An 18523-nucleotide genomic window follows, 5' to 3' on the forward strand; every position below is an offset into this window, starting at 1 on the left:
GGTACCTATACTGTAGATAGGTCTTAGTCATCAGGTTTACTCCACTTCCTTGTTGCCTGCTTAGACTCTTGGCACTCTTAGGTGAGCAGACTTAGTCAGCCTGTGTTGCCCTAACAGTTAGGAAGCTCTACAAAGGGACAACAGATGGACTGACCAGGGCCCTTTGTTATTACGTTTGAGATGTCTTTGTGTCCCTCACACAGAGGCAAGTGCATATCTGCCAAGATGTCAGTATAAAGTCCTGCCAGCCATGTGTGAATGATGATCCAACCCAAAAGGTGTCCAAAATATCACTCTGATGGGTGGTGTGTGAGAACTTGCTAGGGAAAGAGGGGAGAGATGGGGAAAATTGGTAGAAATGCCAGAGTCAGCCTGAAGCTGAGCTATCAGAAATTGGTCAGTAAATTGGAGCTCAGTGTCCATCTAGTCAAGTGTCGCAATAAGTCAAGTCAAGTATGCTGAGTCAAGTCAAATCTGCCTATCCAGTGAGGGATAATCAGATCTGTATAATGCTAACAGAAAAGGGGCAGAATGAGCTAGATACAGGAGTTTCTGGAAACTACTTATACTAGCTACTCTAAACTGTACTCTATACTAAACCAGTCTCTGGATACCTCTCTAAGGCAGGTGTTGGCATGCCAAATATCCATGTGGGTTGATCCCTGTTGCAGAGGAGACCCATTGTCATCATGCCAAATATCCAGGTGGTCCTGTCACCTGGGGAAACCTAATAGTCATCATGCCAAATATCCAGGGGGGGTGGAGACTCGTTGCCAGGGTGCATTGTCCATGTAGTGAGGGCCTGTAGTGCTTTGCAATGGTCTCTAAGGCCCAAAAAATAGCCGTGGGAATACCGGCCTGACACACCCCACCAGAGGTGGGGTTGTTCAATGGACCTGGTGCAGACATCTCAATTGAGATGTCCTCAAGCCCCTCACTAGCCATGCTCAGGTGAGGCAAAACAATTGGGTGAATTCTGCTGCTGTCTTGCACCCTGGAGGCTGGAATGGTACCTAGAGCTGTATTAGTGTATAATACAATGAGATTCCAAGCAAACATATGTTTGTCTAAAGCACCACTTCTGTAGCCGCCTGCATCCCAGGCAGCCATGCTTTTCTCACGTTTTGACATCCTGCAAGGAGAGTTCCTGTCCAGATAAATAAGTTTCAATAAATCAAGTGATCCATTGAACTTACAATGTGATTTCACTAGACAGTAGTTTGCATCCTTGCTGGAAGGTTTGACAAGAAGGGTGGGAGATGGTCAACAGTATATGAGTTGCAAAGGTCAGGGAGAGGGGATGTGGTTTCCTGATGGCAGGGATGAGGCTGAATGATGCTGTGCTGGATCACACATGATGAGCTTGGGCACCTTGCATCATCCACATGTACTCTCAGGGTCCAAATGAAGCTGATTCTCATAATTTGCTCCTCTTCTTGCTTTTCTCTGTTTTTTTACTAAATACCATGTCTTTCTCACAAGCAAAGGACACAAAGACATCTCAAATGAGATGTTGTAGGTATGTAGTGTCTTTACCACTGAAGGGAGGTGCTGATGAGTCCTCCAGGAGACAGGGGAAGCTGATGTTCCCCTATTCCAGGAATGCACCCAGAATAGGGGAACAAGCCAGGGCTGCCCAGCACCCTGCTTTTCTGGCCTCATGGCAGCTGGCTGTATGGTGAACAAATAAGTTACCCCCACCCAACCTCCAATCCTATCTCTCATTTGTACCATGACCAGAAGAAAGAAGAGCAAGACTAATGATGACCAACAGCAACTCAACCAGCAGTGACCTGAATGACAGGGCCAACTCCATGCTGTTGAGCATGGAGGAAGGTGTGGCGTCAAGCTTGGTCCCCATGGGGGGAGGAGGGAAGATGAAGAGCTCGTCTGGGTGATTGGCAGGCTCGCTGTCATCTGTGTTGCTCAGGCAGGTGGGGGAGGATGGGGACAAGGCTGGGGGAGGTGCGCAGCTTGGCTGGCACCGAGTCACAGATGCTGAGTACAGGCTCATCAGCATGATGAGGATGCAGGGTGAGCACTTCACTGCTGCAGGCTGTGCTGCCCAGCAAGAGATGGAAATGGGGTTGTTGGAAAAGGGGGGGCTGCTGATGGTGAGTATTCCCTTAATGCCACAATGACATCTGAGATGTCTTTGTGTTCCTCATTGACACAGAGGACATGATGACTGAGATGTCTTCATGTTCCTCATATTGCCCAAGCTGATCTTGACACAGGACAAGTCCAAGGATGATGCCGAGCTCACCATGAAGGACAAACTGGGCAACATAGCATATGCTGGCTATGCCATGTGGAAGACATTCAGCGGCAACATTGCAGCAACGTTTGGAGTGGTCCATGGGGCTATGAAGAGCCCCAAGACAAAGTAGAAACCTGCCAGTCAACAGGCCCTCCTTGCCCTAACAATTTTCTGGGGCTGGATTCTGTACGGCTTGGGCTGCATGGCGAGAGCCCTCAAGGACTTTGCCACCAAGCACAAGATTGAGATCAGGGTGATGCTAGGTAAGTGCTCATATGACTGTCCATTGTGTAACCTGCTAATGAATGCATAGTCCTTAATGTCATTCTTCTGGCTCATAGTGTGAGCCCTTATATGGTGTTGATTGACACCATCAACAGTTTGAAGAAGGATTGAGTATTGGCATGAGGCAGTGGTGAGGTCATGGTAGATACTCTGTCCTTACATGTAGCAATATCATTGTTTGTCTTCAGTGCACATGAGGTTATCAAGAGACATGAAGACATCTCACCAACAATGTCTTTCAAATCCATTGTTAGCTTACCTAAGATCAGACATCATGTCAAAGCAATAGCTGGTCTCCTCAACAGTAGGTAGTATTTTTATTCTCCACTCCATATTTTGCTTACTTAATTCAGAAAAATATATTTGATACGGAGACCACTGCTTGGGTCTATGGGTCTACCAGGGAGCTGTCCTCTTAGGCTCTCCATATATTCCCGCACAACTCATACAAGGACTCGACATGGATGATCAGCGGAAGACCTCTGATCTGATGAGAGGTCATGAGAAGGTCAAGTCCAAGATCTTTTTTCTGTAGTTGCAGTGAAAAACAAGTCGTAACGCGGATGTATTTGGAAGATCCCCTTCACAGCCACTACGACCACTGACATCCACGCATTGCTTCTCGTGCATACATCTCCTCGACCTCCCAATTACTTTCTACAATGGACATCGACCACGAACTCGACCGTGCCAACTCTGCCTTCCCCGACATCACGGATGACTTTGACCCGACTCAGTTAACGGGCACAATTTCTTCTGTTCCCCCACCTCCTGCAGTTGACGACTTTGGATGGGGCTTTGATGCACCATCCGCACCTCCAGCGGCTGTCAAGATCACGAGAGATGATGAAGTCGAGAAGTTCGAAAACCAGTTCCCGGAGCTGGATGATACACCTTCCGTATGCAAAACTTTTGATCAACTTGAGAACATCTTTGACATTTCTGAATGTATGCAGTTCCAGCCCATGGCTCCTGCGCAGCCCACCCTTCGCCCGTCATTCTTAGGCGGTGCCCCTGTTGCGGCCCCATCCGCACCTGCTATGTCATTGTCTCCTGCTCCTGGTCTGTTCAGTCAAGATGAAGATGAGGAAGAGCGCGAGGTGATCAAGTGCGCTCCTTGTCTCTCTGCTTCACCCGTACCCCCATTTACCCTTTGATTTTCCTAGGCAATGGCGCGAGAAACAGGCCGAACAGATCAGGGAGCGTGAAGATAAGGCAGCGCGCAGGAAAGCGGATACAATCAAGAAGGCTGAGGAGAGTATTGACCAGTTCTACGAGGACTACAACAAGCAGAAAGAGAGGAACATCCGCGAGAACAAGTTCGGTCTTCCCGTGTCACTTCCGTACTGTCTGCTAACACTATGCATCACAGGGAAAATGAAGCTCAGTACCTTGATGGCCTCAACGCGTCCCTTTCGGAAGGCACCACGTGGTCGCGCATTTGCTCGCTCATCGAGCTTGAGAACTCGCAGAGCAAAACCCTTGCTCGTGCTGGTCCTGGCACGACGGATCTGAGCAGGTATAAGGAGGTGCTGTTGAGACTGAGGAGGGAGGGCGACAGGGCCCCTGGTGCTGCTGGCTACTAGACGGTGAGATAGTTGCATGCGCTTGGCTACGTTTGTCTTCCTTATACATTCTCAAAATGCGACCCTTTCGTTGTCTCTCTATGACACTGTACCCTGGTGTTACAACGTCTTGACCTGCCATAGGACGGGCAAGATCATTCCCGTGTTGGTTATCCACCCCCGTCCGTGCATGTTGTGCAAAACCATCTGCGTCGCAAACTCTGGCGATGTTGTCGCGCAAATATCAGTGACCATGATCGTGTCGTAGCCCTTGAATGAAGAGTCCTTCATTGTTCCCCAAACGCACTGATCTGTGTTGACTCCACCAAAGAAGAGGGTCGTGATACCACTGTCCCGTAGCCACATCTCTAAAGGAGTCATAGCACCTGAAAGTCCCGACAAACTGTCTACCCGCAATGTATTAACTGATGATAGAGGAAAAGGGAGACAAGGTACCCACTCTTGTCAAAGTAGAAATCGGTTCCCATCTCCTTCCCTTTCAGATAGCTGTCATACAAAGGCCCGTACGCCTGCGCGTTCCATGACCCCCTGCAGAGCTTCTTCCCAGCATCGATTGTTCCATTTTGGACAAACCCCATCTCCGAACACAGGCTTGTACCTTCTGCCTTCTTGTTGCCCGAAAACCGGTAGATGAGAGCAGGGGAGACGAGATGCTTCAGGTCGTACTCGGTGATACCCCATTGCACCCAGGCGATCTTCATCCCGTTGGAGCGGAACGCGTCGATCATGTCCAGTGTCGGACCGACAGCTGCACGACCAAGCTCAGCACGGGGGTTCATCTCTGGATGCAAGAAGAATCTGACGATCGGGTCAGCATTCCGACTGGAACGTGAAGAGTTGGCTTGTTACTCTGCATGTCAATGATGACGAGAGCACTCCTCTCCGGTGCAATTGTGATACTCGAATTCCCCCTTGCTGAAGTGGGGAAGGTGATAGCATCCTTTGAGCCTCCACGGGTGAGGTCAAAGGTGTTGGTTTCCGTATCCAACATCCAATAATTGTAATGGTTACCAAACTTGACGAGGACTACACGCCACAACAGGAAAGCAAGTCGGAAGTAAATAGGTACGACACGGAGGGAGACTTACAAACACCTAGTTTCTCGATAAGAGGGCGCTGTATATCTGTATCGCTGTCACCTGGATAGCTACTAGGAGGCATGACATGCACCCACCTGTATTCATCTTGAGCTCCACCTGTTCTCCGGATGGAAGAACATCCTGATCCAGTACTGGAGCCATGCCAAGAACAAGCTGAATAAAGACAATCGAGAGCGTTGACAGAAAGCAAGCACAGGGACGTCGGTATGAGGAGAGTCCCATTTTCAGACGACCGTGTCGACGTCAGAAAGAGGTACTCGGAATAGCAACCCGGTTTCATGATTGACAACAGGGTCTCCATTTTGAATCGATTGTCATACGATTCTCAGATGCCATATTGTAGTGCGCTTGTACGTTGGGAAGCATTCAGGCGTAGATTGAGAGATGAAGGCAAGTGAGGGCGAAATCAAGCAACGGGTTGCCCTGACGACGGCGGTTCCCTATTCAGGATCATCACCGATATATCCGATGCCCACCTCAACATTACAAGTACTATGGGATAATGTTACTCTGCCTCCCCCGTTGATCACTTAGTGTATTCAGCCACAATCTTTGATACCATCTCTACCATGCCGATGACTGCCTCTTCCTCCAATTTCATTCCCACCAACTGCAAGTTAACCGGAGCATCTTTGAACACTTCCGGTGATGTGTCTAATGCACGGGGTCAGCACACAGCTTGGAGTAAGACAAGCGCGGGGACACACAGAGCTCGTAGACTTTCTTGTCTTCTGCATACCGGAATTCGTGCTTCTCAACCGGGACATCGAGCTCTAGGTCAACCGTCGTGACCGGGAAGATTGCAGCAGGATTGTCGAGTACGTTCCATACCATCGTGTATCCAACATAGCTGAATCATGTTCAGCCCCGCCTCAACACTCGGTTCACGTCGCCTACCTATACTTGCCATGCGGCGGGGCAGGATGCGGCGCCATAGGCATGATGATCGCGTCCATCTTCCGACCCGTCGTCTCGCCCTTCGTCCCGACCCAAAGATCAAGATAATCCTTCTGCATCGCCCTCTTCCTCCACTGTAACTGCCAGAGCTCGTACGTGCTTAGGCGTACGTACTCGCCGAAGAGGCCCTTTGGCCCGTCACCGTCGTGAGCAGTCATGGGGCGCTCATCCTGCTCTGCGAGAGGGAATTCGGGCACCATCGTGTCCAGGAGAGGCTCTCCAGAGACCTCGCATACGTCTGCACAGTTGTCGTTCCCGTCGGCGTTGAAGATCGATACGACAGTTTGGCCCAGCTCGTAGTGATGAATTCCCTTCCACTCGATCACTGTCACATGCCCTCAGTATCGTCCAGCATCGCTGGAGAGGAAACTCACCTTCATGACCGGCAGCTTCCAGTGCGGCCTTTGCGATCTCCAGCGCCCTCTTGACCGGCGGGGTGGGCAAAACGACCCCGTCATCCCACATGAACCCAAAGCACATTTTCTTCCCCTCCCCATGCTCTTTGAGCCTATATGCCTCTTCATCCCAGGGCTTCCTCACGCACAGCGGGTCATACAACCACGGCTCCTGGCTCAGCACGGCTTTCGTGAATGCCTTGAGGCCGGAGACGGAGGATGTGATGGGCCCGAGGACGGAGGGGACAGCTTCTTGCCCGTAGCCGCTGTTTACTGCGCCTTGGTAGGGGAAACGGTTGAAGGAGGGGCGAAGGCCGAAGAGGCCGTTCAGACCTGAAGGGATACGCACGCTGCCGCCGATGTCCTGGCACGAGATGAGTGTAAAGAGTAATAAAGCAGGTGAAGACGTACTGTGCCAACACCAAGTGGGCTCCCGTCCATAGCGACGAGAGCACCTTCTCCACCGCTAGACCCACCACAGGTCAGAGTCCTATTAGCAGGATTGACCGTCCGCCCGAATACGACGTTGTACGCCTCGGGCCACATTAACGTCTACCAATTCCATCAGCGTGGTTCAACTACTAACATCTACGGACTCGCCTGAGGAACATTGGTACGGATGAACGGTACCGCACCGGCACTGAGCAGCACGTCGACCAGCACAGCGTTCTTCTCGCTCGGCTTGTTGCACCAAGCGACGTAACCTGTCCGCCCTTCAGCCCCCTAGCTGGGTCATTCAAGTATGGACGACTCACCCATACAACAGTCCAATCCCTCGATACAGAACTGGTCCTTGAGACTGATAGGAAGTCCATGGAGCGGCCCAACAGGTCTGCCCGTCTCCTTGAGCTGCTTATCGAGCGAGGCGGCCCAAGCAAGCGCTTTGTCAATGAAGATCTCCGTGAGGCAATTGACCTGGGGAACACGTCGGATCCCTGCACACAGTGAGAGCAAGCAGATGGCACGCACCACTTGTTGGGCAATAATCGCCCTCTTCAAGAATGCCGTCGTGACCTCGACGCTAGTCCACTCCCCACTCGCCAGCTTCTCCAACAGAGCATCCACATTTCTCAGCTCTGTGATCTCCAGCTCCTTCTCGCTCAACAGGCCGCACTCACGAGGCACACCGAGGACGTTGAGCCTGTCCGCTGGCGGGGGAGTGATCACCCACTCCTCAGGAATGGCAGCGGTCTGCGCGTTCTTCTTCGCGAGGGCGTTGGCGGCCCATTCTTCACCCATCGCGTGCTAGCTGTTGCAGGATGTCGAGGAGCAGAATAAGGTAATGGATACGTGCCTCCATCGGCGTCCCCTGAAGCTGGTATTGGAATCAGACAGCAGCCCTTGGCGGTCTCGTGAGAGGATAGTGTTGCCGGATTTCATGCGGCATAGGACGTCCCTATCATCCAAGAAATTCTGTCATTATCTCGAGGCTCGACGTTCATTCATGGAATGTCATTGTAAATTTCTGGCTCATTCGTGAGGTGCTACTTGCTAATGCTAATGTTTAATGCTACTGAAGTTGAATTGAAGTAAAAAAAAATGCAACGGAAACCACGGTTAAAAGTGATGAATGCAAGCCGAGAAAATGCTCAGCAGGTGATTGAAATTGGGTAAAGATGAAAAATGAACCGGAGAAACATGACCCTTTATCTCAGTCGGTTAGACGAGCACGCCCATATCTCCATTCAGCGTCCTGAAGATCTCCTCGAGCGTCTCAGCGCTCATCTCCATCGAATGCGGGTCATGTACATTCCCAGCGTCCTCGTTGTGGAACCCCCCAGATATTCCAAGCTCCTTCATCACCTCCCCAAACTCCTTGTTGAAGTCGTACTCTCCGCCATTCGCATCCCCGTACATCTCGAGCTCCATCCCCGTGACGGAAGTGACAGCGAGGGTAGCCTCAGAGCTGTACTCGCCCATACCGTGCCCAAGCATACTGGGCACCTCATGCGCCGGAGAGACCGCGCTGCTCTCCGCTCCTCCAGCAGGACCAAACATACCGTAGTCCAAGGGGAAGTTGAACGGCAGCTGCGAGTAGTCGACCTCCTGCTGTACATGACTGGTGTGCTTCACTGGAGAGGCCCGATGCTCGGACACCATGAACAGCTTTTCGATCGCTTCGCTGCTCATCTCCCCCTGGAGGAAACGGGCAAGATCGTCGGCATCTGCGCGGTCGATGACGCTTGATCGAGTCTCTTCTTCACCCTGCTCCTGACCTTGCTGACCCTGCTCCTGCCTCTGGAGCTCTTCCTCTCCCGGACCTTCCATCGCATCTCCAGGAGGGGTCAGGTCCAGTTCATCCACATCCTCATCCTCTTTGTCCATAAGCAACACCGGTGAGCTGGGTGGCAATCCCGAGAAGTCAAATCTCTGTCCCACGCCTGGAGGGGAACTGGGGGGGACGAGCGGGCTTTCCCCCTCTTCCACTGGCAGGCGGAGCTGAGGCGGCAAGCGGAGGGTGGGGATACAGCATGCCCTCTGCTGGCTTGGGTTAGGACTGGGGGAAGTAGGCGCGTCCGGGATGGAGGAACTTGAGTGGCCGACCAAAGCGAGGGAGGAAGAGGAGCGGAGTGCAGAGGCGGGAGTGAAAAGTGACCCCCCTTCAGGCAGAGCACCGATGTACGGCGTCTCCGGTGCTGGCTCTGGGTCTTGCATCCGGACAGACTTGGGAGACCTGGGCTCGGCGTCCAACTCTTGCTCCTCGCCAATTGAGGTAGAAGTGTTATCTGTGTTGGCAGACTTCTGCGTCGCTGGCAGGGGCGTCTCAGTCGCAGAAGGGGTGACGATCTCCCCATCGTCGTCCAGTTCGATGACCACTCTCTCCCTCTCCTTCTGCGTTCTCCGCTCAAGCTCACGAAGCACTCCCTCTCTTCCATCTATCATACCTTCCACCTCCATTTCGCTACCAGGCATGAGGTCCTGCCCCTCAGCAAGATCGTTCAACCCTCCCAGAGCTCGCGCAACGTCGTCCACAAGCTGGGAAGCCTTCTTGCGCTCTTCTTCCTCCTGAACAGCCTTGACCGCTCGGCCGAAGTATCCTTCTCGCTCGACACGCGCCATCTCCGGGTCGTAGATCATTGTCCGCTTTCGACGTTTCCGCCCATCGCCCTGGACGTGGATGAGCACTCCGTTGGAAGGTCCCGCTGGGTCAGATGAAGGATGGAGGGAGGAGTCGCCAGGCATTGCATGGCCAGAGACGGCACAGGCCGACCCGAGCAGGGGAGCAGAGGCAGAGGAAGGAGCGTGTTTCCTCTTGCGGCCTTTTGGCAGGCCCTCCGGGTCGCCCCACATCCGTCGCGGCCGAGGCATAGCATTGTTCTTCTGGTATATCCCGCATGCTGTCATCCTATCAGCTCCACTCCCAGATGCAGGAGCTGGCGACCTACCGTTACACAACAGCTGTCCGGCGGCATCGCTTTCTTCCACACCCTTAGGTCGCCTCCAGACAGTAGTGACAACCCGACCACAATTCGAACACGGGCCGTCTTTCGCTGCCTTCGCGTAAGTATCCCCCCGGATAAGGGCAAGATAAACAGACGTACACATGACAAGTGCAGGCTGAGCAGGCCGATAATTCTCCTTGTTCTCCCTCTCCTTCGTCTCGTCCTTTTTCTTCTTCCCACCTGTTTGAGTCGACTGTTTCTGCTCCTTCCCTGCGGGGGGCAAGGACTTCGTCCTCCCACTAGCTGCAGTCTCAGGCTGCTTCGCGTCGGGACTCTGGCCCACGACACCTAAGAAACCCGCGAGCGCGGTCAACAATCCTTGGCTGTTCTCTTTCTGCAACAGGTCCGCAATGTTCTTCAGAGCTTCGGGAGGGATAGGTCCTTGGGGCAAGCTAGCTGCTTTCGCTGCAGTTGCTACTGCCGAGGATGTTGGGGGTGCAGCAGGAACTTGCTGTTCTTCCCTGGGTTGGGGAGACGGTGCTGCAGGAGGAGGCTGAGACGCGCGGGGAAGTGCGAGTCCCAATCCTAATACTGCGTCCACTCGCTCTTGCACAGGCACGAGTTTGGGGCTCACAAGAGGAGACGGCTCTGGGGACGGCTCGCACTTGATCATTGGTCCTCGCTGGTCTTGCTTGAGAGGCAGGTGAAGCTCCGGGAGCTTGCTTGCAGCGGCTGGAATAGTAGGTAAAGGGGTCGGTGGATGGACGGGAGAAGAGCCGGACTGCTTTACTGGTCCATCTTGGACACGTAAGCTCTGCGTGCGGAGGGGTGCAAGTGCCTGACGGGGAGGTCGTTTCCTGGATGCTTCCTTCGTTTGTGGTTTCTGGGTTGAAGGTACGTTGGGAACGGAAGGCAGTTCCGGAGTGGGGACCGAGCTTGTTAACGGTGAAGGGTAAGCGTTGGTCATCCCTAAGGGGGATGATGTTGGGGGACGCAGGGCGTGCGCATAGAACGGGGAGGCAGTGTGACCCGGTTGCACTGAGTTGGGGTTGGGCGTGCCTGGTGCTGGAGAGCGGGTGAGCACCGCCAGCGCAGCATGATGTGCCTGTTGGGTGATGGCTTTCGTCTGTTTCGGTTGAATTGAGTATGGGAAGGGGATTATCTTATGCTCACGCACCTCTTGTAATCGCAGACCAACTTCTACCTCCCCTCCGTCGCCGACGCGACCCACAACCTCCTCCTCCCCTGCTATGACCCAGCTCAGAAGTCCACGGCCCTCCATCACACCCCCTCCCCCTATCGATCCCCCTCCAGAGCGACGCGACTCACGTGGATCCAGGGCATAAACGGACCAGTCCCTCCCAGGGTCAGCGGTGAGCTCGGGCGAGCGGTGGAGGATGGTACTGAGGATGTGGGAGAGGGGGACGATAAGAAATGGACTGGAGAGTTGTTGCTGTGGTATTATGTGAGAGGGGATACGCGTGCGGGCGAGTAGAAGCTGGGAGGACGAGTTGAGGGTGTAGAGGATCTTTACTGTTTGGGTATTAGTTTCTGATGGTAGTTGATCCAGTTGTTTGTTACCTCTGGTGAAGTCGGACATGGTGGTTGAGAAGAGAGAATAAAATGAGGAAATTGATAAGAAATTGAAGTGAAATGAAGATATTCGCAGTTGCAATGAACAGTTTGAACACTTGCAAGTTGTAGTCGAAAGGCAAGGAGTAAAAGGTAAGGGTGTGAAGAGTGAACAGTTGCGTTTCAATTCATTTCATCGCAACAGGTCACGTGTAATGTACACCGCGTCACGCTTTCATCCACTTCCGCTCACCACGCGTCTCGACCTTCTCTCACCGCTGTTCTATCAGTTGGGTCCTGTAAAATACCGGTCATTCTTCGTGTAAAGGATAGTACTCCCTTCAGTTGGGTGTATTTATTACTCGGTTGAACTTAGCTCACATTGGGTCGTGTGCTAGCCATTAACAATCTACCAGCCTTCAGACCGAACCTCCAACACCACACACCTATATATCGACGTCCATCTGACGTGACAACTCTCTTCTGTGGCACTTTTGCTGCAGAATCAATGGGGACATCTGTTGTACCTGAACTTTTGGACTGACCAAGCTTCCACAATCTATGGTATGCATTTATCTACACCCCTATGCACGAAAGTTCTCTTGTGAGGATGGCCAAGCTAATTACAGCAGGTGTGTGGTCTCCTCAGATCTGGTGAGAGAATTACGTTACCGGCACTCTCACTCCAGTTGATTTACACCTCTGTGTCATGATTCGATGTGTAGTACATAGATCCGCACCTCGTCTTACTGTTTCTCAGAGCGTGAGGTCGCTTGTGCTGTTCACAATACGTTGGGGTGGGCGTCCGTGTCTTCCTAGCTTGAAAGTATAAATCTCAGTCGGCTTCCTTCATCTACACAAGTACTTTTGAGGACTCGCCAGAATTCATACAATCCTTCAAAATTAGTGCCTTGTGACTGTTCACTTCCCCTCCAGGGTCTCCATTTCTCCTTGTCTGTTCCTAAGTATGCCAACTCTCAGCGCATACATGCCACCTCTTATAATACTCGGCGCTCCCTCCCGTTCCTCTCTCATTTCCTCCCTCTCTCCCTCTCCCTCCTCCTCACCAGGAACTGGAATAGGGAGCTGGCACCGACTCACCCTCTCCCCTCCGTCACCCTCTCCTTTCCCGCAGGACGCCTCCGACAGCTGGGCCGAACTTCCCAAGGCGTCATATGTCGCCGCTCATTCCCGACTCGGGGAGGTGAGCGATTTGTACCGGAATGCAATATTTGGGGGGTCGATGTCGATGTCGAGAGATGAAGGTGAAGAGGAGGGAGAGAGCCTGGAGGTCGTCCTTCATTCTCGGAGGGAGGAGACGAGTACGTATTCTCTATGGTTGATATATGCTACCGTACATTGAAGTACTGATAAATACTAGGCGCAGAGGCGAGCGAGGTCTCCCATGCTCTTACATGGGAACCGACTCCCAACACATCACGAACAGCGAACGTCCGGGATGGAGCCTCTCACACTCGTTCCTCCCTCTGGACCGACTCAGAATCCTACCTCCCCACACCTGCTTCCTCCTCCGAAGCCTCGATCCACCGACTGCCCTCTTATCGTGTCAACCCCCACTCCCTCACTCCCCTTCACCTTCTCCCCTCCCTCTCACGCGCGCGCTACGCCCCTCCTAGGGTAAACATCCTCGTCGGCGTACTGGAAGTCTCCGGTCCCGAAACGGTAACGATCCGTAAAGGCAAAGAGGCAGGGAAAGAGGTTGCTGTGCTGAAGCTTGTTGTGGGGGGAGAGGGAAGCGTTCTGGGGGTGACCGCTTGGAGGGGATGTGCCAAGACGTGGGCGCAAGCCGCAGATGCAGGTGTTAGGAGGGGGGATGTGGTTTTGCTGTCTGGTGCGTTCTCCCCCTCCTTTCCTGCCTGTGCCTTTTGCCAGATCTCGAAGCTCCACGCCTAAGCAGAACTGACCCTGCCCCGCACCCCCGAGCCCCAGAAACCCCTCAACCTCACCTCCTCCCCCAACTCCACCCTAACACTATGCTATCGCTGCATCCCGTTGTCTGAGGCTGACCGCCGCTGGAGGCCGGACCTCAGGCTAGCGGAGAGCGATAGAGGGATGGAACTTGTTCAAGGGGTCGTGAGATGGGTGGAGAGGATGGCGGGGGTGGGGAGATGAAGTGTTAGGTTGAAGGTATGTGATATCTCAGTTGGGTTCAGGATGAACTCAAGTTCTGCACCAGGAGAGTTTGCAGGCTGAGATTCTTGTGGTGCAATCCTCTCAGCTCCTCCCCATCCCCTCCTCCAACCGACCCGGATTGGCCAAAAGGTTCATACCTGGGGAAGTGAACCTGCTGGGGAGAGGGTAAGGGAGCGTCGAACCTTACGTGATGAGTAGGAGGTTGCCCTATCTGAATCAAGCGGGTTTGTCAGTTCTGCGACCCAAGACCTTGCAGACTGGGATCAGCACCCAATCCTGCACAAGCCGGCCCCCCACCACCACCACCATCTGCCCAAGCCAATGTCGGCGCCGAGCGAACAAATCAATTCACGAATGACTCATGGGCACTTGATTGGCTAGCCTTACCCCCGACCTGTCAACAAAACCTCTGTTTCGGGACTATGAGTCGCTTGGTAGCGGAGGACCGTATCTGAGCATTTGGGGGTATGTAATTCCTTTTCTGGCTGTGAATGTGCAGTTCTCATGGCCTTTGGCAGGCGACCTTACGAACAAGGAGCGTCTCGTGCCTTGCTGCATTGAATCACTGTCTCAACTCTCCAAACTCACGCAAGTTGTTGGTCCTAGAACTATTCGATTATCCACGAGCTATAGCGACCCGATTGGCTAGTCTCATGATTCACGACTATCAAAAGCATCTGTTCCTGAACCTCGAGCGGTTTGGAAGCGGATTCTTGTTATCTTCTGCTCTTGGAATATGCTCAAGCTCTCGACCTGAGCAGGAATTGCGGGCTGAGAGCCGTTCAGAGCATGCTTTGTTTGGCTAGTACTGAATCACATTCCCAAGACCCGCTGCTATCAGAACTTCTCCACAAACTCTCAGAGGTCCTGTCATCCACCCAAGCACGTCAGCCCTGAGTACACAAGTCAATTCCTTAATGACTCATAGCCACCTGATCCGTTAGCCCCAAACTTCGAATGAATGAATCTGTTCCTGAGCTGCAAGTGGCTTGGCGGTGGACGTCCTTATCTTACGCACGAGCGGGTCCCGAAATTCGAGCTGTCATGACGCCTCTGGGGTCATCGGTACCAGAAGCACCGCAGAGACTACTTTTTGAGAGAAAATCAGTCGGGTTCCGATCCGGAGACACGACAGCTCTTATATCTCCTTCAGACATGGAGTACCCCACAGGTGACTGTCAGTATTTTCATCTCAGCTGTCAAGGATGTGGGGAGCACGTTTGTCTAGGTCGACAGTCTCAGGGTGTACGGACTACAATGAATGCTGTTATTGTCTCTTCCATCTACTCGAGACAGTAGGCGACTGTTTGCTGGAGAGCCGGAGCTCCTGTTTTCGGCAACTCGGTGGAACAGGATATTGGTGGTCCTATTGAAGAACGTAGGATCGTCGTATTTCAAACCTTGGAGCCGGAGTCTCGGAAACTTGCCTGAGTGTGTCTGAATATGACAGTTGAATACGGAGACTGATAAGCTGTCTTACAGCAAGGAAAGCGGGAAGAAGGCCGAAAATCCTAGGATGAATGCAATGACTCGTGCCAAGTTAACTTACGAGACAGGGCGAACATCCTCGCTGATGTGGGTTGTGCCAGTCACGTTTCCGCTGCAAACCCCGGCGGAACGAACACATGCCAAGAATCAGTGGCTATGAAGAATTATCCACAATTGGTTGCGGGACCAATTGGAACCCAACATCACCCTTGTTTTGCGATAACGACCACCCGGCGAATGGGAGCGAGCTGGTCTCCAGTCTAGTTCGGAATACTCATCCTCCTCGTATCTGATGCCTTGCTGTCTGCGCGGCTCTACTTACCTGTAATGCTTATGTTGGAACGCCCAGCCAAGCGGTTCATTGCGAGCCGGGTCTCTCTGAGGTTATGGCTAACTTGTTGATGGCTTGGCGAATTGTCGGCATTGGCAGGAAGACTTCGTTCGCCATGCTTCGTGAAGATATAAAGTGCGAAGCAATCAGATTGGGTAAAATAGGTCTTTTGCAATCAAGCCGCAGAGTTCCAGTTTGTCTTTACTGTTCAGGATGTTCAAGCGCATCGCTCTCGCTCTCGTGACCTCGGCGTCCCTCGTTAGTGGCAACATCGTCAAGTTTGGCAACTATTACAACTACTAGTTGTCCGACACCACTACGAACACCGTTGACTTGACTCGCTATGGCTCTTCTGACCCCATCACCCTGCCGACTCTTTCGCATGCCAATTCGAGCATCACCATTGCTCCGGAGCGCTCGGCGCTCGTTATTGTTGACATGCAGAGCGAGTACATTCTGCTCGCCTTGACGTTCCAATCCTAACATGACATAAGACTATTTCCTGCACCCCGATTTGAGTGCTCGTGCCACTCTCGGCCGCGCCGCCGTCGATCCAACTCTTAAGATGATCGACGCATTCCGCGCCAAGGGCATGAAGATTGCATGGGTCCAGTGGGGCATTGACGAGTACGATCTCACTCATTTGTTGTCACCGTCTTTCCTCTATGGCTTCTCTTCCAATAAAACCCGCGACGATTCCAGCTTCTGCACGGAGATGGGCTTCGTTGCCAATGGCACTATCGATGCCGGCAAGAAGCTGTGCCGCGGCTCCTGGAACGCCCACCAGTACGGTCCTCTTTACGACAGCTACCTCGAGGGTCTCAAGCTTGGCACCGATTTCTACTTCAACAAGAGTAGGTTGATCTCAAGGGATTCAGTGTGTCTATACTTATGGGTCTTTTCGCAGACACGCTCTCCGGTCTCTGGGGTACCACGACTCCTTTCGAGATGTGGCTGCATGATACGCGTGTTACGACTCTTTTCTTCGGCGGCGTCAACACCGATTAATGCGTGTTCGGCACCATGATCGACTCTGTCTTCAAGGGCTACGACACGATCATGGTCGAAGATATCTGCGGGACGACTTCGCCATACTATGCCACTCAGATGGTTGTCTACAACATCGGCAGCGATGGGTGGACCACCAACACTAGCATGATCCTTCCTCTTTTGGCGTAAATCCACGAATGGTGATGCCCGGAGTGGATATCCGGAGTCCATCTGGCCGTGGACCTCTCCCCCCTCACGATATTATTCTATAGAAAATTGAATTGTGTTTCTCAAGTTCCCTGACTCAAGTGCGAGGGAGCGACTTTTTGGCGACACCAGTGTGCCAGCTTGGCCAAAATTTGACCCTACCCTCTTAATGTATTAGTGCAGTCTTCAGGAAAATGATCCGCAGAGGACAAATCTCGAGTGTGCATCTCCCGCTAGAAATCCCAACCAGGAAAGGCGCCGGTGAATGTGACAGACAAGATGAAAGACGGGTTCACCGGAATGCGGAATCAAATCGAATGTCAACAAAAGTCTTTTGCGATAAGACCAAGCGACGAATTACAGCCTTCTATCTTTAATTCTTTCTCTGTGCGCGCAAGGCTGGGGTTGTGAGGCTTCTCTTCTCAGCTCCGTTCGTTGTCCGTGTCTCAACCGGGGTTAATCGCTTGGCTTGTTTTGTATGGGTCAAACACTCTTGGTGAGACGAGCGAAGCGGTCCGTGTAATCCATTCAACATTTGTTCCGGAGCTCCGTTAATCCATTCTTGGTCATCACATTTTCCCTGGTCTGCACGTTATCGAAAACAGTATAAATGCCTCGTAAAATGAGCGAGGAAGAACCAGGCTTCTGCACGATCTCTTGTCCTTGTGCCTGTCCGCCTTACGTACTTTCACGACCAGCATCATGTTCAAGCGTCTTTCTTTGCTTTTGGCCGTTTCGGCAGTTCTCGCCTCAGCCACACAGAAGTTCGGTAATTACTATAACTATTGGCTCTACGATCACGCAGCCAACACCTTCGACTTGACGCGCTATGGCTCCTCCTGCCCAGTCACCCTTCCTACTCTATCTCACAAGAACTCTAGCATTATCATTGCACCAGAGAGGTCGGCTCTCGTCATTGTCGACATGCAGAGTCGGTCCTTCTTCATCTAACCGGAAGTTTGTGGTTTAACATTAGCCCTAAAGACTTCTTCCTGCACCCTGAACTCAACGCCGGTGCTACTGCTGGCCGTGCTGCCATTGCTCCCACCTTGAAGATGATCGATGCCTTCCGTGCCAAGGGGATGAAGATTGCATGGGTTCAGTGGGGCATCGACGAGTACGATCTCACTCATCTGTTGTCGCCGTCCTTCCTTTACGGTTTCTCCGATGGCGTGCATGCCAACACCTCTTTCTGCTCGGAGATGGGTACGATCTCCAACGGGACGATCGATGCTGGCAAGCTGCTTTGCCGTGGGTCATGGAATGCTCAAGCGTACGGCCCACTCTACGACAGCTATCTGCAGGGTGTTGAGATGGGTACCGACTTCTACTTCAACAAGAGTGCGTTAAATGTAACTCCCTCGTGGTGCAGAGAAACTGATAGCTTTCATCCCGACAGACACGCTTTCCGGCCTGTGGGGTATCATGACACCCTTCGAGCAGTGGCTCCACGACACTGGCGTTACGACCCTGTTCTTCGGTGGTGTCAACACCGATCAGTGCGTGTTCGGCACCATGATCGACTCTGTCTTCAAGGGCTACGACACGATCATGGTCGAAGATATCTGCGGGACGACTTCGCCATACTATGCCACTCAGATGGTTGTGTACAACATCGGCGGTGACGGCTGGACCACCAACACCAGCATGATCCTCCCGCTCCTCGCGTAGGACGATGGAAAGGTCTCGGGGGAAGGGTTGCACTACTGAGTCAGTTCGTAGATAGGAATGAAATCCAATTTCGTCAGCTGAATGCTCGTTGCATGCACGATTTCGAACAGTTGGAATCCGAATTAGCCCCCGTGCGTTGGATAT

General features: G+C 52.6%; 8 protein-coding genes across 8 annotated transcripts; 5 read left to right on the top strand and 3 right to left on the bottom strand.

Annotated features, from left to right (window-relative positions):
- Window positions 1-1732: 1732 nt before the first annotated feature.
- On the top strand, window positions 1733-2656 carry DACRYDRAFT_112192 (uncharacterized protein; the record flags this gene model as incomplete). The annotated part of the gene is made up of 6 exons (XM_040769366.1): window positions 1733-1788; window positions 1837-1965; window positions 2018-2114; window positions 2238-2354; window positions 2409-2523; window positions 2574-2656. 6 exons carry the CDS (start codon window positions 1733-1735, stop codon window positions 2654-2656), a joined length of 597 nt encoding a protein of 198 aa, XP_040623748.1.
- Window positions 2657-3207: 551 nt separating this feature from the next.
- DACRYDRAFT_18943 (uncharacterized protein) lies at window positions 3208-4131 on the top strand (the record flags this gene model as incomplete). Its single annotated transcript, XM_040771413.1, has 4 exons — window positions 3208-3444; window positions 3502-3653; window positions 3712-3888; window positions 3918-4131. The coding sequence occupies 4 exons, from the start codon at window positions 3208-3210 to the stop codon at window positions 4129-4131; spliced, it is 780 nt and encodes a 259-aa protein (XP_040623749.1).
- A 99-nt stretch (window positions 4132-4230) lies between these two features.
- Window positions 4231-5292, bottom strand: DACRYDRAFT_112194 (Isochorismatase hydrolase; the record flags this gene model as incomplete). Its single annotated transcript, XM_040769367.1, has 4 exons — window positions 4231-4517; window positions 4571-4912; window positions 4981-5157; window positions 5220-5292. 4 exons carry the CDS (start codon window positions 5290-5292, stop codon window positions 4231-4233), a joined length of 879 nt encoding a protein of 292 aa, XP_040623750.1.
- A 458-nt stretch (window positions 5293-5750) lies between these two features.
- Window positions 5751-7822, bottom strand: DACRYDRAFT_85250 (general amidase; the record flags this gene model as incomplete). The annotated part of the gene is made up of 8 exons (XM_040776725.1): window positions 5751-5885; window positions 5939-6081; window positions 6129-6513; window positions 6563-6947; window positions 6995-7135; window positions 7184-7287; window positions 7339-7498; window positions 7553-7822. 8 exons carry the CDS (start codon window positions 7820-7822, stop codon window positions 5758-5760), a joined length of 1716 nt encoding a protein of 571 aa, XP_040623751.1. The 3' UTR covers window positions 5751-5757.
- Window positions 7823-8236: 414 nt separating this feature from the next.
- DACRYDRAFT_119687 (uncharacterized protein) lies at window positions 8237-11566 on the bottom strand (the record flags this gene model as incomplete). The annotated part of the gene is made up of 5 exons (XM_040770842.1): window positions 8237-9921; window positions 9970-10074; window positions 10126-11092; window positions 11144-11499; window positions 11548-11566. The coding sequence occupies 5 exons, from the start codon at window positions 11564-11566 to the stop codon at window positions 8243-8245; spliced, it is 3126 nt and encodes a 1041-aa protein (XP_040623752.1). The 3' UTR covers window positions 8237-8242.
- Window positions 11567-12526: 960 nt separating this feature from the next.
- DACRYDRAFT_102602 (uncharacterized protein) lies at window positions 12527-14149 on the top strand (the record flags this gene model as incomplete). The annotated part of the gene is made up of 4 exons (XM_040767647.1): window positions 12527-12860; window positions 12920-13390; window positions 13432-13686; window positions 13736-14149. The coding sequence occupies 3 exons, from the start codon at window positions 12527-12529 to the stop codon at window positions 13557-13559; spliced, it is 933 nt and encodes a 310-aa protein (XP_040623753.1). The 3' UTR covers window positions 13560-13686; window positions 13736-14149.
- Window positions 14150-15420: 1271 nt separating this feature from the next.
- On the top strand, window positions 15421-16559 carry DACRYDRAFT_25329 (uncharacterized protein). Its single transcript, XM_040774120.1, has 3 exons — window positions 15421-15956; window positions 16006-16365; window positions 16419-16559. The coding sequence occupies exons 1-3, from the start codon at window positions 15950-15952 to the stop codon at window positions 16517-16519; spliced, it is 468 nt and encodes a 155-aa protein (XP_040623754.1). The 5' UTR covers window positions 15421-15949; the 3' UTR covers window positions 16520-16559.
- Window positions 16560-17587: 1028 nt separating this feature from the next.
- DACRYDRAFT_27937 (Isochorismatase hydrolase) lies at window positions 17588-18364 on the top strand (the record flags this gene model as incomplete). The annotated part of the gene is made up of 3 exons (XM_040774298.1): window positions 17588-17639; window positions 17693-18049; window positions 18108-18364. Coding segments are annotated over 3 exons (666 nt in total), but the record flags the coding sequence as incomplete, so codon positions are not given.
- Between the last annotated feature and the right edge of the window lie 159 nt (window positions 18365-18523).

This window comes from Dacryopinax primogenitus (assembly GCF_000292625.1).
Source record: "Dacryopinax primogenitus strain DJM-731 SS1 chromosome Unknown DACRYscaffold_25, whole genome shotgun sequence".
NCBI classification, from domain to species: Eukaryota; Fungi; Basidiomycota; class Dacrymycetes; order Dacrymycetales; family Dacrymycetaceae; genus Dacryopinax; species Dacryopinax primogenitus.